The 20241-nt window shown below is 45.0% G+C and overlaps 1 protein-coding gene across 1 annotated transcript; it reads right to left on the bottom strand.

Annotated features, from left to right (window-relative positions):
- Positions 1-12921: 12921 nt before the first annotated feature.
- On the bottom strand, positions 12922-17100 carry LOC124675914 (BTB/POZ domain-containing protein POB1-like). Its single transcript, XM_047211991.1, has 5 exons — positions 16616-17100; positions 14811-14887; positions 14668-14734; positions 14286-14565; positions 12922-14201 (listed from the first exon to the last, which is right to left on the bottom strand). Exons 1-5 carry the CDS (start codon positions 17004-17006, stop codon positions 13298-13300), a joined length of 1719 nt encoding a protein of 572 aa, XP_047067947.1. The 5' UTR covers positions 17007-17100; the 3' UTR covers positions 12922-13297.
- Positions 17101-20241: the final 3141 nt, after the last annotated feature.

The raw sequence follows: 20241 nt of genomic DNA, 5'->3' as shown, positions 1-20241 counted from the left end.
TTTTGAACCCATATCTCCCGGCTATTTATAAGGTGCCAATCAGGGACGAAAGTCATGCCAATTCGTTGCATCCTCGTCTTGCTCATACGCTTCAATGTTTTTGAATTCTTCTTGGCCGAGGTATGTCTTGGGGTTGTCATTGTTGGACCAAATTTTTCCTCTCCGCTGTAGTGTGAGTTTCGACCATCGCCGCGGCGCAGCGCTTCCGGATGGCCGGACTCTGATTTAGACATGGCTGCTGTGCATGATGTCTTGTTTATCTACAGCATCAGATCCATTAGAATTTACAATTTTTTTGTTCAATCGCAGGTATCTTGATGCCTAGGCTGGTGTGCTAGTGCTAGAAGGAGACATGCATCTTTGGCTGGTCGCGTCAGTATGCTATAACATGGCTGCATAATTTTTTTTCGTTCTGATATTCCATTTGGTACATATAACTTTGAAAGGTTGAAAGTGGTGTCTACATTTTAGTGCTCATGAAGGACTGGAATGGGACTAAGTGTACAAGGAAGCTCAACCCGGTGAGACTGTCATACCTTTATTATGCAAGCACGGATATTTGATTACTCATATACCCATGCTGCTTAATTATTTATCGTTCTGAACACAGGGTTGCACCGATCAGGTTAGGACCGAGATTCTAATCGACATTCATACACTCAAACAGAATGTTGCGTTACCGCCCTCATTTGTTCAAGAATTGATGAAGCAATACACAGTTGCATACGCATGAGGCAGCAACCACCTGGAGAAAGTAAGCCCGAAGATGACATCAGCTACAAAATGTCAACAAACTTGTTGTCATTCCTGAGAATAAAAACTCGTTGTAATAAGTATAATTTTTTGTTGCTTGAAACAATGTTCTTATGATTTGTAAGAGAGTATTTCTTGTAGTAAGTACATTATGTTTACTTCTGGAATTTATATTGTATTTACAAAGGTTCCTAAGATATGCCTTGTGACAATACTTCGATACTCGTCAACCCATACCTGGATCACACGATGCCTGAAGAACGAACAAACAGCGGTACCCCAATTTCCAATCATACCTCGCTACGTCGAGCCTAGTACCTTGATACCGGTACCTTAGGTGTGATATTCCTTGAGTTACTCACAACTCTTACATTGTTGGTACCAATATTTGCAAATACGCTCATATCCCGCAATACCCTCGCGAGCTACAATCCTCCTTGTACAATACCTCGATACCTATACATCGATACCTCAAAACCGGTACCTCGAAACCAGTAACTCGGGTATGAAAAGACTTTAATTACTCGTGATGCTCAAAATCTAGGTACCAGTATTTTCAGAACATACGTACCATTTACTTGACTACTAGGTATCTAGGTTTCCAACAAACCGTGATACCACAAGTTAACCTCGTGAACTATCATATTTCTTAGTCAATACCTCGACACTACTAGGAAATATCCTATTGTCGGCACACCTATTTTGGCAACCGCTAGCGCAATTGGGTACACCAATGGTAACTGACTACCGCCGGCGGACCAACCATTTTAGGCCACTTGTATATGGACCTACTACTGGTGCACCATGTTAGGGACGATGGCACTATTTTTTTTGCTAATAAAAAAAGAAGGGACGAGTAGAGAGCCCCACATCTGCAGAGCCAGGATGTCCACATGTCTGGCATGTTCTCCCAGTACCACCACCACACTCTCACACTCACGCCTCCTCCCCAACACCACGAGCTCCGCATCTGCTTGTGCATCCACTGCCAAGTTGACCACTGTCTTCTCAACCCACGTGCCACGGTCGCTCGACCCCGACAACGCGACACGATACCTACTAAATTTAGGTATGGTATAGGTAACATAAGCTTCCGATACCACGCGGTGTCCTTATGAGCTATCATATTGTTCAGAAATAGCTCGATACCTACAAGTACTCTCATATCACTCGTACAATACCTTGGTACTATTCTACTCCTTGTACAATAACTTGATATCACCAAAATGCTACCCCAAATCGATACCTAAGTACCTCAATACATTCATACCTCGCTACCTGAATTCCTTCATATCTCGATACCTACATACCTCAGTACGTACCTTCATACCTCGATACCTACATACCTAGATACCACCAGTAATTCATCATACCTAGATACCATACCTAGATACCACGAGTTAATCATCATACCTAGATACCACCAGTTAATCATCATGAACTATCATACGCTTCAGACAAAACCTTGATACCTAGATACCACGAGGTATCATCATGACGTTTCATACTCCTTAGACAATACGTCGATACCCCAAGGTATCATCATGAACTCTCATATTCCTCGGACAATGCCTCGATACCGCCTGGTATAATCATAACTCTCATCCTCCTCGGACAATACCGTGATACGACATTAGTTCCTCACAAAGCTCAACATGCCCCAAGGTATCACATGTGTCATCATAAACTCTCATACTCTTCAGACAATACATCGATACAACATGAGTTCAACACGATGCTAAACATACCTGAAGGTATCACTAGTTAGCACCATGTATCTTCACGAACTATCATACTCATTGGACAAAACTTCAATACCTGGATTTTTTCCTTGATACCTGGATACCAGGTACCTTGATACCGCTTGACACCTTAATACCTTGATACCTTGATACCTTGATACCTGGATACCAGGTACCTTGATACCGCTTGATACCTTGATACCTAGATACCACGAGGTATCATCATGACATTTCATACTCCTTAGAAAATACGTCGATACCCCAAGGTATCATCATGAACTCTCATACTCCTCGGACAATGCCTCGATACCACCTAGTATAATCATAACTCTCATACTCCGCTTCTGTGATACGACATTAGTTCCTCACAAAGCTCAACATGCCCCAAGGTATCACATGTATCATCATGAACTCTCATACACCTCAGAAAATACATCGATACAACATGAGTTCAACACGATGCTAAACATACCTGAAGGTATCGCCAGACCTAGTTAGCACCAGGTATCTTCACGAACTATCATACTCATCGGACAAAAACTCGATACCTGGATACCTAGATACTGTACCTTGATACCACCAAACATCATTATTACGTGATGCCCACAAAAACATATTTCATTGTCACCAACATGTCTCACACTTTCCAATTTATTTTTCGTCTCAGCTTTCAGGTACACAAATTTGATTTTTCTTTTATTTTTGTGACAAATTTCACTATAATAGTATATACACACGAGGATACCACACATAAAATTCAAACGAACACGGTTAGAACTTGTATACGAACACTTCGTGGTCGTTACTTTCCCAGTTTTACAACCATACCTGGTTATGTGCATATCCAGTAAAATGTGCACCACTGATTTTGTCTACCGAGTAAATAAAAAATATATTAAACAACAATTAATATTATAGACGAGAATCAAACTTTCCAAAATCGTTGATTTTATTAACCGTGACAAATTTATTTGATGCATCTAACTAATTATTCCAAAAACAGAAATGCTAGGCCACCATATACGGTGGATATTGCTTGACAGATTCTAGTCTGTATTAATAAGCCCACTAATTTTGCAGCGAAGAATACTTCCAAATGTAGAAATGTTGGGCCACCTAATGCGTTCAATTTTTGGTTGTACTTTCCTAATTCCCAGAACGAAAAGCCCAATGATGCATTCTACCAAAGCAAGAAAGGCTGGACCACCATATACCTTAATTCTCGCCCAAAACGTTGCACATACCTTGTTGCTAGAAATAAAAGCCCAGTAGTAATGAACGGTATTCAGGTAGGAAATTATGTAATTCACCATACAAGGCAACAAAATATTTGGTAATTCGAAAAAATCATCTCTCTTTCCATGCAGCGTGCATGCAAATAATTTCCATATTTCTCTATCCCAGTCAAATTTACCCTCCATCCCTATTTTTTTTACATCGTCGGTTTCTTCTGTTACGAGCTAGCCCACTTTCTAATCGAGCGCATCGAGTGCGCCGGCGGTTCTGCCAACGAGTGCGCCGGCGATTGCGGCGGGCGGCGAGCGACTGCTGCTTGCGGCTGCAGCTAGGATCGTGGGGGGCGGCGAGTGGTGAGCGGCTGCAGCCGGGGATTGCGGCATGCGGCGAGCGGCTGCAGCCGGGGACTGCGGCGGGAGGTAGGCGACAACGCATGCGTACGGCCTCCGCTCCTCCATGGCCATCGGAGGAATGACCTCAAAGCCCGCTGCTGTCTGCGACGGATCTAGCGCGCCTCGCCACCAGTACTACACCCGGCGCAACGAGCTGCTCCTCAAGGACGGCACCTAGGATCTGGGAGCGACCGGAGGCCAGCAGCTCAGGTACGTTGGTAGTTAAATTCATCGTCCTCCTGCTGCTACCATACCACCGCAGTTGTCTACTTGCTTAATTGCATGCTATTCTTATCCCAATTTCTTGTTGCGCCCAGCATTGACTTCGATCTGTTCAAGATTAATTCCAATCTGTACGAACCGCTCTTGCTGATTATTATGCTCGTCGGTCCCTTGGATCTTTGAATTGACCTGCTCTTTCGATGCACCAGGGCAAAGCAGCAGCCACATCATGTCCTGGTCAAAGAACTTCGTAGTTTTAGGAGAGGATTACTTTGCTAGTTGTGTGTTCAGCTCCTGGAGAGAGCCGGTAGACCAAATTATGGGGATATTTCGTTTATGGAAGCTGATGCTGAATTAACCACCTGACCGTAAAACTGCCTCTAAACAAATCTCTGAATCCAACTTGTTTGCTTAGTACAAAATGATGGTGGTAGTCGTTCTAGTGAGAATTATGGACGGATGCTTGGAAATTTCAAGGAGAGTTGAGAGGTGTGATGGGAAAGGTTGGGTATTAAAGAGAAGCTGTAGTGTTTGAGATATGTCGTCTATCCCAAGGTGTTGGCTGTTTTCTTAACAAATTTACTTGCTTGTACTATTTTTAAATAGCCGTTAGTGCATCCTTCTACTAATTAATCCTTTTTTTCATCATCTTGGTGTGTAATTGTTTAATTTTACTAGACATAATTATTAGTGCCGTAATAAAAACAGAATCTTTAGGTAAGTAATTATGCATCTTTTTAATTTGTTGGCTTCAATTGTATATTCAATCTACTGCTTGTGGGAAGGTCAGCTAGGTTCTATGTGAAAGTACCAAATCTAAAGAAAATAATTCTGGTTAGGTATATGAATCTATAAATGACATTATTATGAAAATAATTCTGGTTAGGTACGAGAAAATCTATAAATGACATTATTATGAAATAATAATTCTGGTTAGGTATATGAATTAAATGAAGCTCACACATGTTTTTTATGCTTGTTGCAATGAATGCTCAGAATGAGAGAGAGAGAGAGAGAGAGAGAGAGTGTGTGTGTGTGGTTATTTAAAGAAAATAGTCAGATTCCATATGTTGTAGTAATTGTAATTTTTCTTTACGTGGTCATTTTGTTTATTAATAGGGCCTCCTTATAATGTTAAACTTTCTTTTACGTTCTTTGTCATTCTATATTTTTCAGTCTAGCCTACTGCCTGTTCCTGACAACATTAACTTGTCCAGCCGATGTGTATTATGCTTAGCAATCTCTGTAAATGTCTTAGAATTACTACCTTATTTATAATGCAATTTAACTTCATTCTGCCTCTTTTTCTTCAGAAATATATATTCAATTTTTTTAGGAGGTACCTTCTTATTTTAACATGGCTGGGTCTTATTCTTTCATCGATGCCAACAAGGTTATTACCTTTTTTAGAGGAACAATGTTGTTACTAAGTGTGCAGCTTTTCATTTAAAAATAGAAGAAACGATTGGCTCACCTGCTTCTACATGTTGTCATGGAATAACTTTTGATCCTTCATTGAATGATTTTTTGATTGTGTCTCCTTATCATAAATGCATCAGCCACTTATTGGTGAAACAATAGAAAATCCTTTTTATGGGGTTTCTATTATCTACTGGAGCTTACAGATTTATAGCATATGTGGCAAATTCTTGAGTACTGCCCAGGCTTTGATTAACCAGAAGATCCATATCATCGTTTTTTCTTAAGATTCATGTTCAACTTTAACCTTTTCCTGTCTTTCAGAGCTATATGTTTACACTGTGTGAATTCCATAGACATTTGTTTATTTATTACTCTCATTTGATACTGATTCATCTACATTGTTATCCACATGGTTTTCCATTTATTTGCACACCCATTATGCTATTTGATTATTTTCATTTCTCCATTTTGTCAGTAGGCCAAGAGCTACAAGCGAGACACTACTTCTAAAACTTTTCTCGATATTTATGTCTAGTTGGGCAGACGTCATGCGGCGGATGGCTTTGGCGCAACACAAAATGGTATACTGAGAGCACATGTGCTGCCTTAATGTGTGGTTGCTCCTACTTCATCTTCATCATATATTTTTTCTAGTTGTTCCGGGCTGCTGGGGCATGGATCCATCAACCTTCTTTGGTTCGCATACCTTTTCTTTACCACGTCCATGACAGCATGTCTGCATCGATACCTTTTTGCCGGTGGCAACCACCCATGCACGAGACCTGGCGTAGCGTCGTATTTTTCGCCTTTCCTTTGTGAACTGGGATGTAATGTCATGGATACTTATTTTCACTAGTATTAGCCAAAAATATTGTAGTGGCGGGTGATGAGCGGTTTTGACAGCTGGTAGCAGCATGTAGAATTGGACATTGCATTGATGAATCAAACTCAAGTTCACAGTTCTATTAATTGGTGAGTGTGATCTGATAATTTCTCTGCTTCCAGCTTCAGTCATGTTACTAGCCTAGTAGGTTTTTCCTTCAGGAGGGACACAGATTCAGTATAGCTATGGCACCAGTGTAAGCAGGGTTTGGGGAAGGGGCAAGGGAAGGATTTGGAGAGGCAATGGATAACGTAGTGAGCAGTAATAACTGGACGTCATCTACTAGATTAGAGCCTAGCATGTAAAGAATCAGTTATGCTATGCAATATAACTTATGTCTCCTGTACTTCTACTCCAAAATGTAAATGATTTCTCGTTCTTCTGATTTATGAAATGATTTCTTGTTCTTGCACATTACACAATATTTATGATCTATATGATTTGCTTACAAAATGGAATATTTTTACCGTTGGCACTATGTTATTTTATTTTAAAGCATTCCCGATCAACCTTTTTACATCATACTCACATTGACCTTTATAACATCACTTGCGTTGATTTGCAGGCTCTCCACGGAACTGTCCAAGCTAAAAAAAAAAATCTTATGTCGCATGCGGTTTTATTACGTCGCGTATTGGGTTGCACAGTGCATGACAGAGCATCTTACGTCACATGCAAACAAATTACATCGCTCGCTGGGCAGCATCTTACGTCACATGCAAAAAAAATTACATCGCTTGCTGGGCAGCAGTCACGAACTGGACGAGCCGTTATTACGGGGCGCGGGGTGGCTGTCAAGGCTGGTGCGGCGCGGGGCGGCTCGCAAGGCTGGTTCGTACGTCGGGCGGGGTGCAGAATAATATTCTGCACCCAGGGAGTCAAATAGCGCGTCTCTATATATATATATATTGCTATCACATAGTTGCTTGTATTGCTTAGCATAAGTTGTTGGTGCACATAGGTGAACCATAGCATATAGATTTTTGTCTTGACAAAGTAAACGTTAGTTTTATTCCATATTTGTGAAGTCCATCTCGTAAAAGTTTTAAACTACCTATTCACCCCCCCCCTCTAGGCGACATCTGTGTCCTTTCACCGGCAACATAACCACCCTTTGTTGATCATATCTCTCCTTGAGGGAGTTTCATAAAGCTAGTGGATCCTCGTCCATCAAATATTTAAATTTTAAATCGGGACGGAGGTGGCGCCTTATAAAATGTAGTGCCACATACTTTGACACTTGGGGTATTTCTGGAGCACTTTCGGGGGGGGAGGAGGGGGTGATAATCGTGAGATCAAGGTTACGTGCAGTTAAATTTATTTTCATATCCATTGCCCATGATAGATATTTACTACCATCAAGTTGCAGTTCTTGGAATTCTTTTTTACTGATGTCACCCATTTTTCCTGGATGTATGATCGTGCATTTAATTAATTTGAAAGCGGATGCTTATAAGCCATATATGTGTAGATCTTAGAGATAGTCACATATTTTGTTTTGGCTTTTCTTATCTCAAATTTTGTTAACGAGAAATATTGGAAGAAAATTTAATTTCAAGCGTGAAACAATCTTGTTCTACCAAATGCCATGTTATAAAATGCTAGAAGCAAATATATTAATAACAAGTCATATTATATACTCGTAACTTCTAATAGATGTAAGATCTAACATAGATGTATTTACATCACAATACACTGCTAATCTGAATGAAAAACAACGTAGGGTCCTAAAAAGATTTCACGGAACATCTGATACTGCTACAGAGGTAGATATGCAGATTATACAAGTGACTAGACTGAAATCACGTAAATACTAAGTTCTGCCTTTTATATTCATGGCAGAGGAAATATGCGGTCGTCCTCTTCACCTTATCCTCTCGTACTTCTCCTCTTGACCAGCGCCCGTACAGAATTCATCAGCGGCGGTTCGGCCCCTCCGCTGAGGAGGAGTGGTTGGCAGCCTCATTGAGGCGGAGCTTTGCGACGTGGCCAGTGATACCGAGGGCCTTAGGGCATCTCCAACCGGGCGACCCATCCCGCGCCCGCGCGTCCGGATGGGTCGAAACGGACAAAACCGCGGCCCAGCGCGCGGACACATCCCTAAAACGGATGGCCGCGGCGTCCGGGACGACCCAAACCCGGCCCAAATCTTGGACGAGTTTGCGTGGCCGCGGACGCGAAAGGCTGGTCGCTCGCGTCCTCCCTTGTCCGCCCCTGGCCCGCCTGTCTGCCTCCCAAAACACAAGCCCGTCGCCCACACCTCCCCACCGCTCCGCCGCCACCCACGGACCGGCGATTTGGGAGCGCGTCGCCGCCGGCCAACGTCGTCGAGCCGCCGGCAAGCGGGGCGGAAGCATAGGTCGAGGTCCCGCGCCGCTTTCGCCGCGTCGTAGCGAGTCGGAGGACGCCGCCGCCGGCGCTGTTGTCCTCTCACCGTCGCGACACCTCCCGCCGGTTCGCAGCCTGCGCCGGTTCCGCCGGAGGTGAGCTCTCTCGCACCGTGTATCCAGAGCGGACGGCGTCCGAGACGGCCGCTTCGCAGGTCGCTACGAAGCATTTGGATCGCCTCCGCTCGCGAGGTGTTCGGTCAAATGCTCGAACTAAAATGTGTCCCTTTTCGGATCATGGTGGACAGCGACGACGAGTACTACTTCAAGAACTTCATCGACACGTCGTCGGAAGAGGAGTCCGACGACGATTTTTTCACGGATCGTCTGCGCTGCTCATCCACGAGCACGTCGTCTCGCAAATCCCCGTGCATCGGGGGTCCTTGCCGGGGCGCGCGGCCGCCTTGGACCGCAAAAGAGAACGCGGCCACGACCAGCTCTACAACGACTACTTCAAACCCAAGCCATTGTTCGGGCCGTCCATGTTTCGCCGTCGTTTCGGATGACCGGGCCGCTGTTCCGCCGGATAATGGATGCCGTGAAGATCTACGACGACTACTTCGTGCGAAAGTGGATGCAATTGGCAAGGTAGGCCTCTCTTCGTACCAGAAATGCACGGCAGCGATTAGTATGCTCGCATATGGCGTTGCCGGTGATTTCGTAGATGAGTACACGCGCATGAGTGAGTCAACCGGCTTGGAATCGATGTACAGGTTCTGCAGTAGCTGTGATCGGTTCGTTCGGAGAACGAGTACCTCCGGCAACCTAATGCGAGAGGACACAGCTCGTCCGTTGTCGATCAACGCTTCCAGGGGTTTTCCTGGGATGCTTGGCGACATAGACTGCATGCACCGGGAGTGGAAGAACCGCCCCTTTGGTTGGCGGGGGTATAGCCGGCCATTCCGAGGGGTGCACGGTCATTCTTGAAGCTGTTGCTTCCCATGACACATGGATTTGGCACTCATTCTTCGGAATGGCTGGCTCGCACAATGACATCAATGTGCTTGCGGCGCTCTCCGGTGTTTGATAGGCTAGCGTACGGTCGGTCCCCCGATGTGGATTTTGAGATCAATGGCCACCACTACACGAAGGGGTACTACCTTGCCGATGGTATCTATCCACCTTGGGCTACACTCGTTAAGACAATCCGGAACCCCAACTCGGAGCAGGAGGCAAGGTTTGCCAAAGAACAGGAGGCAGCCCGGAAAGATGTCGAGCGGGCGTTTGGCATCCTCCAAGCTCGTTGGGCTATCGTCGGACACCGCCGCGAGCCCGGGATGTGCAAACTCTGTGGGAGGTGATGACCGCTTGTGTAATCATGCATAACATGATTGTTGAGGTAGAGCGGGATGATTCACTCTTTGATATTGATCGGGAAGGCCAAGGAGAGTTGGTTACTCCTCAGCAAGGTGCTCCGGCATCATTCCGGGACATTCTTCATGCGCACCATGAAATTCGAGATCTAGCTGTACACAACCAGCTTCAGGCTGATTTGGTCGAGCACATGTGGCGAGCACGTAGGCAACAATGCTGCAAACAACAATGATGAAGGAAATCCGAAGCCTAGAGCATTTGTATCGTTTTTCATTTTATTTCAATAATACTTTATCCTTGATTACATGGACTATGTAATGTGTAATACATTTTGAGCATTTGTACTATTTTATATATTTTATATAATATTTTTTTGCGTTTTTCTAGTGAATTTACAAGAAAAACATACCATATGGCGCCGCGACCCAAATTTGCCGCGTTGGGCGCACCGCGCGACCCAAACGGACGCGCGGACGCGGGGCGCTGTCCGCGCGTCCGCTCGGGCACGCAAACGGCCCAAAACGGACGGCCCAGCGCGTCCGTTTGGGTCGCCCGGTTGGAGATGCCCTTAGGGGAGTAGAATGATTGCAAGTGAATGATTGTCTTTCATTGATAGGGATTACGAGTATTTATATGACCTCAACAGTTGGGTTACATGTCGGTTATAATGTTGGCGTCCCTTCGGTATCGATAGCGTTTGGGGAACATGTCTGTTACAATGTTTGCGTCCCTTCGGCATCGATAGCGTTTGGGCAACGCTAACTGCGGATAGTTTGCGGATAGTTAGCATATAGGAAATCCTAACTATTCTCGCCGAACCCGAAACTCCGGATTTGCAAGCATCGCCTTATCTCTTCGCTCTCTTCTCCCCTCTACTGTTCAAGGCGATTAGAGAGGCGATCTCTCTGCCAGCGCTGGCTCCGGTGAATCCTCTTCCCGAGGGCCTCGTGCTATCTGGTGGAAGGGGGGTCAATGGATTCGGTGTCTGGCTGTGTATAGGTGTAGTCTAGGATTAGGCTTCGTAGCTAGGTTTTCGGGCGTTCGTCGACGAGCTCCGGCGAGGTTGACGGCGCCGCCGAATAAGTTTCTCCCAAATCGGTGTCCAACGCAGTTTATGCTGCTGGCGTTGGTCCTCGATCTGGAAGTGGTGTGGCTGGGTTTGGTCGGCAAGACGGCGGCGTTGGCCAAACTCTGGTCTTTTGTGCTTCGATTCTGCCATCGTCGCGGCGGTGTTTCCTCCGACTCCGCCTGCAGATCTCGAAGCTTGTACAGGAGCGTGGTGGCCGGCATGGGCTTCTCCTGTGTCGGCGTTCGGGAGATCTGGTGCTCCGGTGCAAGGTTTGTCGCTTGTGGCGGCGGCTCCGGTGTCTTCCTTGACTGGTTCGACTGGAGGCTCCGGATCTTCAGCCGACAAAGCACGGGGAGTGCCCCGGTCGACGCACCCCAATGGTTGCACCTCGCCGGTCACGACGGGGTCCTTCTTCGACTCACAAAGCCAGATCAGGCGATGGTGCTTTGTCGGCCTTCTGGGAAGATGGTTGTTTGCTACCTTCTCCGGCGACATTCGGCGGCGGCGACGGGCGGCGAGCATGGTTTCGGTTGCAGAGAGACTCTCCGTAGGGACTTACTTGTAATTTTCTTTTTTTCGGGGTCTTTTTGCTCTTGTGCCGGGACATCTGTAGCTTCTCGAGCTATCTTGAGGTTGTTGTGTCTGTCTGGACTTTGTATCTGTAATTTGATGAATGCAGTAATCTTCTAAAAAAAACTACACTATTAGCCTAAAACTAACGCTAATCCCCGACGGTTAATATTTCCTAACAGAATAGCTATCCGAAAATAATTCAATTTGCATATTTAAGAACTCAGAGTTCTAATTCCAGAAATTCAACTCGGCGCATGGAGCATATGCTCCTACAACGTCCTGGAAAAAACATTTTAAAATGTCAAAAAAAAAATGAACGAAAATTTTCACGTTTACCTTTAAGCATCCACATTCTATGTGCAGACATCAAGTTCCATGAAAAACCGACCTTTTTGTGACTTGTGTAGAAACGACAAAAAAAAAAAAGTAGACACTCTTTTTTATACCAAAATCCATCTTTTTTACACATGACACAAAAAAAAGATTGGTTTTATTTGGAACAACTTTGTGAGCTCGTAGAGTTTCGAAATCTATGGATTAAATTTTATATCCGAATTTTTCAACATTCTTAAAGTGTGTTTAAAAGAAATTTTAAAACCAAGAGCATATGCTCCTAGGTGTCAAAACACCATTCCCGCTATGTAGTAGATGATAAAATTCAGTAAAGTTAAAATATGCATAAAATAAACTTAAGATGCTTTTGAAATGGATTTGGTTGGGCAACACCCTGTATTAAAAGTAATATAAAGGCAATAACATTCTAGTCTAGTAAGGAACTCAAGGCAGAACTATAATGGTCATGGACAGTTTACTCGGAATAATGATAAACAACAGACCATGGTGATGAACGGCGAACATTCATGGTATTACATAACCAGTCTTTACTACGAGCATATCAGTGAATGAGTTACCCAGTTGAGCTATTCTCTTAGGCAAGAAACAAAAATTATATTGCCTTCCCCTAGAAACAAATAAATATAATTCTGTCTCAATCTGACACATATTGTTTCACACCATACATCAAAGGAATCCCTGACTATATATACAACAGACAGAAAGGGTTTATCCAAGATACCAAGGAATTAAATTACTACAAAGTGATAACCATTTCCAGTAACATATGAGAATACTAATAGCTCCAATTGGTAACAAGTTGCAGAGTAAAGGTGCTTGCTACATAAATTAGGAAGAGGTGAAAAGTTTATCAAGCATATATATAATGGGCAGTGTCTCATATTTAACCACATGCGCAGCTAATAAGTGACCCACAATAATTAGTACTTCAAGCAAAGAGATCAACAAAATCAGACTATTTGTTGCTGGAGCTGATGGGGCAGCTGATGGAGCTGCTGGGGTGGCTGTTGGAGCTGTTGGTGGAGCTGCTGCTGATGAGCCTGTTGATGGAACTGCTGCTGCTGGGGCTGCATCAAGGTAACCTCTACCCTCAGATGCAGTGTACCATTGATCCACCAGGGGCTGTTTTCGGCCGTAAGCTGAGCCCATGGAATCAGACTCGTAGAACCAATCAATTGATCACTGCTGTTAAAGGTTGACACGGACCTAAAATCTGTCTGAAATAGCCCATGAGGTCTTCTAACAGATATCTCAACTCTACACGTGACCGGCTGCGTAAAATTGCCTATGCCAACACACAAACCAAATACATGCCCAGTACCTTCCTGTTGACTACATCTTGCCTTCAAGATCATTTGATTCGTTGCAATTGTGAAAGGCTCTGAAATGAACTGGTGCTCTGGAAACAGTATAAGGCATTCTTCACGTTTCAGATCCATATAACAGACGGACTGATAAACGGGCTTTTGAAAATGTGTAACCTTGAGCGCCTTCAGCTTGTAGTAGCGTGGTGCGTAGTTCCAGCCTGGTACCCTCAACTCAGGTAACTGGGAAAATGAAGCATCTACTTTGAAAAGGAGAGCACACACAATGGATGATGAGAAGGTCTTCATATCCAACAGATCATGGGCAAGAAGGTCTTTTAGCTGCCGGCAGGAGAGGTGAACGAATCTCACTAAAGGTACCAGATCACTGTTAAAGACAGATTTCCTTTGGATCAGATCAGCATAGTGAACTTCAACCCACTTCGAAAAGAATTTGATGACATGATCTTCCGAAGGTAGAACAATGTTGCTGCTTGAAAATACAGCTGTAATGGCTGACAGGGGCATTGTCATCAGCTCATCATTGGATCTAAATGTAAGAAAGTTCACATTAGTACGAATTAATGCATGGTCATCAGTGCATCAATGGATGTGTTCTGAAAATGCAACTTACTTGAATACATTTCTGAACTTTTTAGCAAAATATGAGGAAGCATATGACTTGACTGGCTTAAAAAGGTTGAGGAGGTCCGTAGACACAGGATGTTCCAAGTACATCAGAGCGATCTCAGTAGTCATGGGTGTTTGCTGAAGTAACGCAATGCAATGCTGGGCTGCAGCCCCGGCTTGGAACTTATCGGCAGCACCAAGTACTGCGATTATCTTGACCGGATCAGTAGTGTTGAGCCTCCTGCAGTACATGAAAAAGACCAATTCTCTCAAAGCATCCACCTCTGAAAAAAGTAGAGGAACAGGAACGATAATAAGATACTAAATTTGAAACAGAACATGCAGTGATATTCAAATTTGAGGTTAGTTATGTCTGATAGAAATACCTTCTGTGGTAAGCCTAAGCTTAACTTCTGCTGCACCTGATTCCTTGAATGAGTTGTTGTCAAAAAGCTGAAACATTAATCTATTAGCATGTGCTGAAGAAATAGTGGAATATGACAAATTTAAGAAGGTTGATCTGTATTACCGTTTGAAAAAAGGGACTCTCGCCAGCTAAAATGACCGAGCTTACTCTCATCTGTTCAACGCGCAACACAGGGGTTCCTAAAATACAAAGTACATTGTTATATGTATTTGAAATGTTCATAACAAGCAATACAGAGTTAATTCGAATGCAAAAGAAACAAGCATTCTGCAAGATGAGCATTTTTTAACAAACAAAGAAGGAAACGGCTACGCAGCAGCAACACATACGAGTCTACTACGTGCGGCAGCCCAGTTTTTCCTATTCTCGCGTTTTGACAGCCCAGTTTCTATGTACCGTACGCAGGGACAGCCCCGAATCACTACGTGTAGCACGTGTTGGACCAAAATTAGCTGACTAAAGTTTAAACATCTGATTTGTATTGTCAGATACAAACCTACAGTGCAATGTTGTCGTAACGTTTCTTGGAGACGTGGTCTCCAGTACATTAAAGAAATCACATGTTACTACCGTGCCACTCCTAGACTTAGGCAGCTACAATAAACATTTGTCGGGTTTGAACTGCTTGTCCTTTGTGTAACAAATATTTATCATCCCACCGTTAGGACAATCATAAATTATTTAGCACTTACCAAGTTATCTAGGACATGTACTTCTACACTCACAGTTGCTTCTGTAAGCATGTTACAATTGTATTTTAAACCTGATAATTGTGTCTAAAATATCTGGTTGGATGATAGTTGCTTTTAAAAATAAAAATAGAGACCGTATTTTAAAAAACTGGTAAGGGAGTCTATAAGTAATAATACGGTAGCCGTTTTTCAAGAACCCGATAATTGTATTAGAGAACCTGACAGGGGTGTCTAAATAATCCATTTTCTAAGAACCTGGCAACTGTGTCTAAATAATCTAGTAGTCGTTTTCTAAGAACCTAGCTATTGAATTAGAGAACCTGGCAGTTGTGTCTAAATAATCTTGTAGGTTGTAGCCACTTCTACAACCCTGGCAATTGTATTAGCGAACATGGCAAGGGTGTCTAAACAATTTGGTAGCCGCTTTCTAAGAAGCTGGGAGGGCTGCCTAAATAATGTGGTAGACACTTTCTAAGAATATGGAAATTGTATAAGAGAACCTGACAAGGGTGTAAATAATATTGTAGCAAATTTTGTTACGAAAAAATCTGGCAATGGTGTCTAGACAACATGGTAGTTGCTTTCTTAAAATGTCTACATGATTTTTCTTACAGCTACCAGGTTCCCAAATATAATTATCACATTGTTCAGTAGAGAAACTGGATTTTTCAATACATTTATCAGGCTATTTACAAAAGACTACCAGACAAATGCTTACAGTTATATGCAACTATCGTCTTGTTTACAAATAATTACTTATTTTTAATATAGCTACACTAGGCTACTAAATAATTGACACCAATGACGAAATCTGTGGTGAGCGATGCTTGCACATACAAAATGATCGTACAGATTGTGTACTAGTGTCGCACGGAAGTACCATAACAATGCGACTTGTAGCATAGATGCAGAAACAATTGCGGAAACAATAATGCAGTCCCAGTAGAAAGCAAGAAAAACCCTGTCGCACAGCAGGGAACTCTGTAGCAGAGCCAGACATTGTGCAGAGGAGAGGAACAATTTTAGGCACAGTCCTGCTATTTCCTCATATGCATAATGGACATCAGTGATAATTCAAGTAGTTAACAGAGAAATTACAAAAACAACTTGGTTATGAGATATTTCACTCATAACTCCATCGCAAATGAGCTGAATGTACATAATTGTGACAACAGTGAATTACATCAAAGTAATATTTATTGGCCAGGATCATACCTTCTCCCTGCACTTCTTCCTCATCTTCTCCATTTTCCTTCTCTTCTTCATCTTCTTCTCCATTTTTTCCCGCAGCTTCATCGTCGGCCCTAGGACGCTTTTGGGGGTAGTCGCCCTTGGGGGTGGCTTCTACAGCTTCATCGTCGGGCCGAGGACGCTTTTTGGGGTGGTTGCTCTCGGGGCTGGAGTGGATTCCCGATCCGGGCGATGACTTGTTGGCGTCGACATCAAGACACCTTGGGTGGACGGCGGTAGAATCGGAGCGTTCGTGGACGGAGCCGTCACCGGACCCGGATCGGGAGGAGCCGCCGACGGCGACGATCTCCAGAACCAGCGTGCGGTCGGAGTACGCCTTGGAGTTGAAGGCGAACTCATAATTGGGCGGAGCCATCGCCGTCCGTCGGCGCGCCCCGTCGACGTAGGAGCGCAGATGGAGGAGGAGGAAGCGGAAACCCTAATGATTGGTCGGGAATGGATTTGTTTTGGAGACCGACTAGGGGTGGCGATTTACACAAAAATAACCCAAAAGTGGAAGAAAAGCACAGACTGACCCTCCGGCGAAACTATTTCACCAATCTAACCCTTTTGTGTGGCGCCCCTCCCACGGGCGCCACACATGCCCATGTGGCTCCCCTCTGCCGGCGCCACACACCCGGCCGACGTGGCCCCCTCGCCGGCCGAGGCGGTGCGCCCGTCCGACGTGGCGGCATGTGTGGCGCCCTCCCAACGGCGCCACACATGCACTTGGAATCCCCTAAAACATACTGTGGGACAAATCCTCTGGGACTTAGCCGTTTTGCGAGCTCGATGTGTGGCGCCGATGACACGGGCGCCACACTAGCATGTTTTGCGAGTTATCATTAGGTCGTCCTCAGGAGGAATCTGCACAAACATGAACACATGAGATTACAAAAGTTGAAATTAGTAAGAACATGTTTCACAGCAACAAAATAGTCCATACATGTTCTTCAGAAGAGGAGGATGTAGGGATTTCGCCTTCGCGGCAACCTAGCAAGTTCGCTAACCGCCGCATCTTTCGTGCGGTGTTCGCGTCATGGAACTCACGGTTACAAAGCCACCAGAACATAATAGTGTACATTCAAAGTTGGTGATCATACCTTAATGAAATTCCGCAACGGTGAAACAGGCTTTTCATCTCTGTGGCTCTGGTCCCACATAGTCTCGCACTCCTCAGCGGTTTTCTGGATCTCCTCCCGTTGTGACAAACATAGCATACACAATTTAAGCGAGCACATGGCAATCTAGATGATGTACTAGTTAGTGAGAGAATCCATTACCACGAAGTTCAGCTCGGAAGCAATAGAAGTCGATCTCCCTCTGCTGAGCAAAAGTGTCGTGCTGGCTTTGCCCAACCTCATCGAAATGGATGGGGTCGTCCAAGATCTCCTGACGATACGCGCGCTTCACTAACTCGATACGCGTGTTACGATGGAACCACTCGAGGTAGTTGTTGAAAGCGGTGAAGTCGTGAGGCACAATCTGCTCGGGTCGGCATTCCGTGCCGCTTCCAAGCGGTGTTGGAGCAGTCGTGATGTGGCCGCTATGATGGATGGCCAATTTGTGATCTTCCTCCGCCGCTGCCTATCAAGCCTGCAAGAATCAACAAGTTAGTTTGTACCTCTTCTATCAAGAATCTTCCATCGCATGATTCCGGAAGTTTACCCGTGAAGCGCCTTGTCCGTGTCTTGCCACGTTGGTGGGCACTCCTGATACAGCCCAAACTGTCTCATCACTCTTTGCGGCTGGTGGTGTTCAACAAGCCACATGCATATGAGTGGGCAGCGCATACGCCAGAACCGCGCCTCCTCCGTGCACTTCGGGTTTAGGTCAGTCATCGCCGCGCCAATACGGTAGTAGCTACCATATGGCTCCCATTCCACCTGCGAGCATACAATTATTTAGTAGATGCCGGTAGAATCAATCAAAACTAGGATTGCAACTCCGCAGTGATCGGTTACCTGCTCAGCGGTAAGAGTGTCCAACTCCGCGAGTGTGCTGCTGTACATGACCATTGGATCGCTCGTCATCTCCGAGACATTGTCCCAAAGGTATGCCCAAGTGGGCTCCCGATCGAGAAAGTGAGGGAAATGAGGCCATGGCGTCTCGTTGAGTACCCTGGGACGCCCAGCCGATAGGCGGTCCCGGCTCCATACGGAAAGTAGGAGCATGCATCCACCAATACCGCCGCTCCCGGTCTTGCTCCCGATCCTGCGACAAGTCTTGCTCCCGGTCCTGCGACAAGCTTCGTCCAACTGCGTACATAAGATATTTGGTTACTACTTTGTGTAGCGCACTACTATAGGAAAATAGTACATAGAACAAATCATCACCTGCCGGTAGAGGTAGGCAAGTGCCGCTGTTCCCCAACTCCACCGGGCGTCCAACACCGTAAGCGCCTTCAGCCAACACCAATGGGCCAGCTTACCCCCACTCGTCGGGAAAGAGAGTCACTGGAAATCATGTACCATAAGTACACGCGGGCGTACGTCCTCCGAGTGTCCTCGTCGGCCTCTATGGGGCATTCCGCAAAGTTAGTTCTGATCCAAGTGAAAGACGCGCCGGCGGGAACTCTCTCCTTTGGATTTTACGGCGGCGGAGGAGCCACTGCCAATAAGGTCCTCCATGCTGTCGCGCCACCCATCGAAAGCTGTGTTCATACAAAGTGGCTCGCCACTGAATAGGTAGTCCAAGGATCATGGAAACATCCCGGAGAGTAGGGGCCATCTCGCCGGCCCTCAAGTGGAAGGTGTGAGTCTCCGGCCTCCACCGGTCGACAAGGGCGGTGAGTGCCGAGGGGTTCATGTGTGGCCCCCACGGCTTACAAGGGATATGAACGGCATAAGACCGGTAGGCCGGATGAACTCCGTGTACCTCTCGTCATAAGGTATATCCGGTGTGCCATGGTAACGAATCTTCAAAGGGTGAAGATCCGTTCCCCTCTCCGTCATATGAACAGCCCGGTGGTCCCTGTCGTACTCTTCATCCGGAAGCCACACCATCCTACATGTATGAGCAACACATACAACATATTATGAGCCATTCATACCAAATATGAGCAACACATACATGAGAATATATCCAAATAAGCCATCACACATACATTCCTAACAAATATGAGTTATTCCATCAAAAATACATGAGAATATATCTAACTTTCGAATCACATATACATCACACATACATGAGAGTTCATATCCAAATACATCACACATATGAATTTCGTAAGACATACCATTCCTAGGCCCATAATAGACATATGTAAGACAATAGAATGCATTTGCTAAAATTTCAACACATACATGTAAAATTTCATTCAACACATCTAGGGTTCCTACATATCTAGGGTTCCTACATATCTAGGGTTCCTACATATCTAGGGTTCCTACACATACACATTCAACACATACATAGCCATTTCAAATCTAGTTTCCATGTCTAGGGTTCATGTGCAAATCTAGCAAGATCTATGAAATTAGTGGATGAATGTGAGGGAATCGAAGGGGAATACCTTGAGGAATGGAGGAGGAAGGACTTGGCCGGCCGGATCTGACGATTCCTTGGTCGATTTGGTGGGGGGGCCGAAGGGGAGGCGGGCGGCGGCGGCG

This window comes from Lolium rigidum, chromosome 7 (assembly GCF_022539505.1).
Source record: "Lolium rigidum isolate FL_2022 chromosome 7, APGP_CSIRO_Lrig_0.1, whole genome shotgun sequence".
NCBI classification, from domain to species: Eukaryota; Viridiplantae; Streptophyta; class Magnoliopsida; order Poales; family Poaceae; genus Lolium; species Lolium rigidum.
The sequence above is the reverse complement of the archived record's forward strand: the minus strand, read 5'-3'. Positions and strand labels throughout refer to the sequence as shown.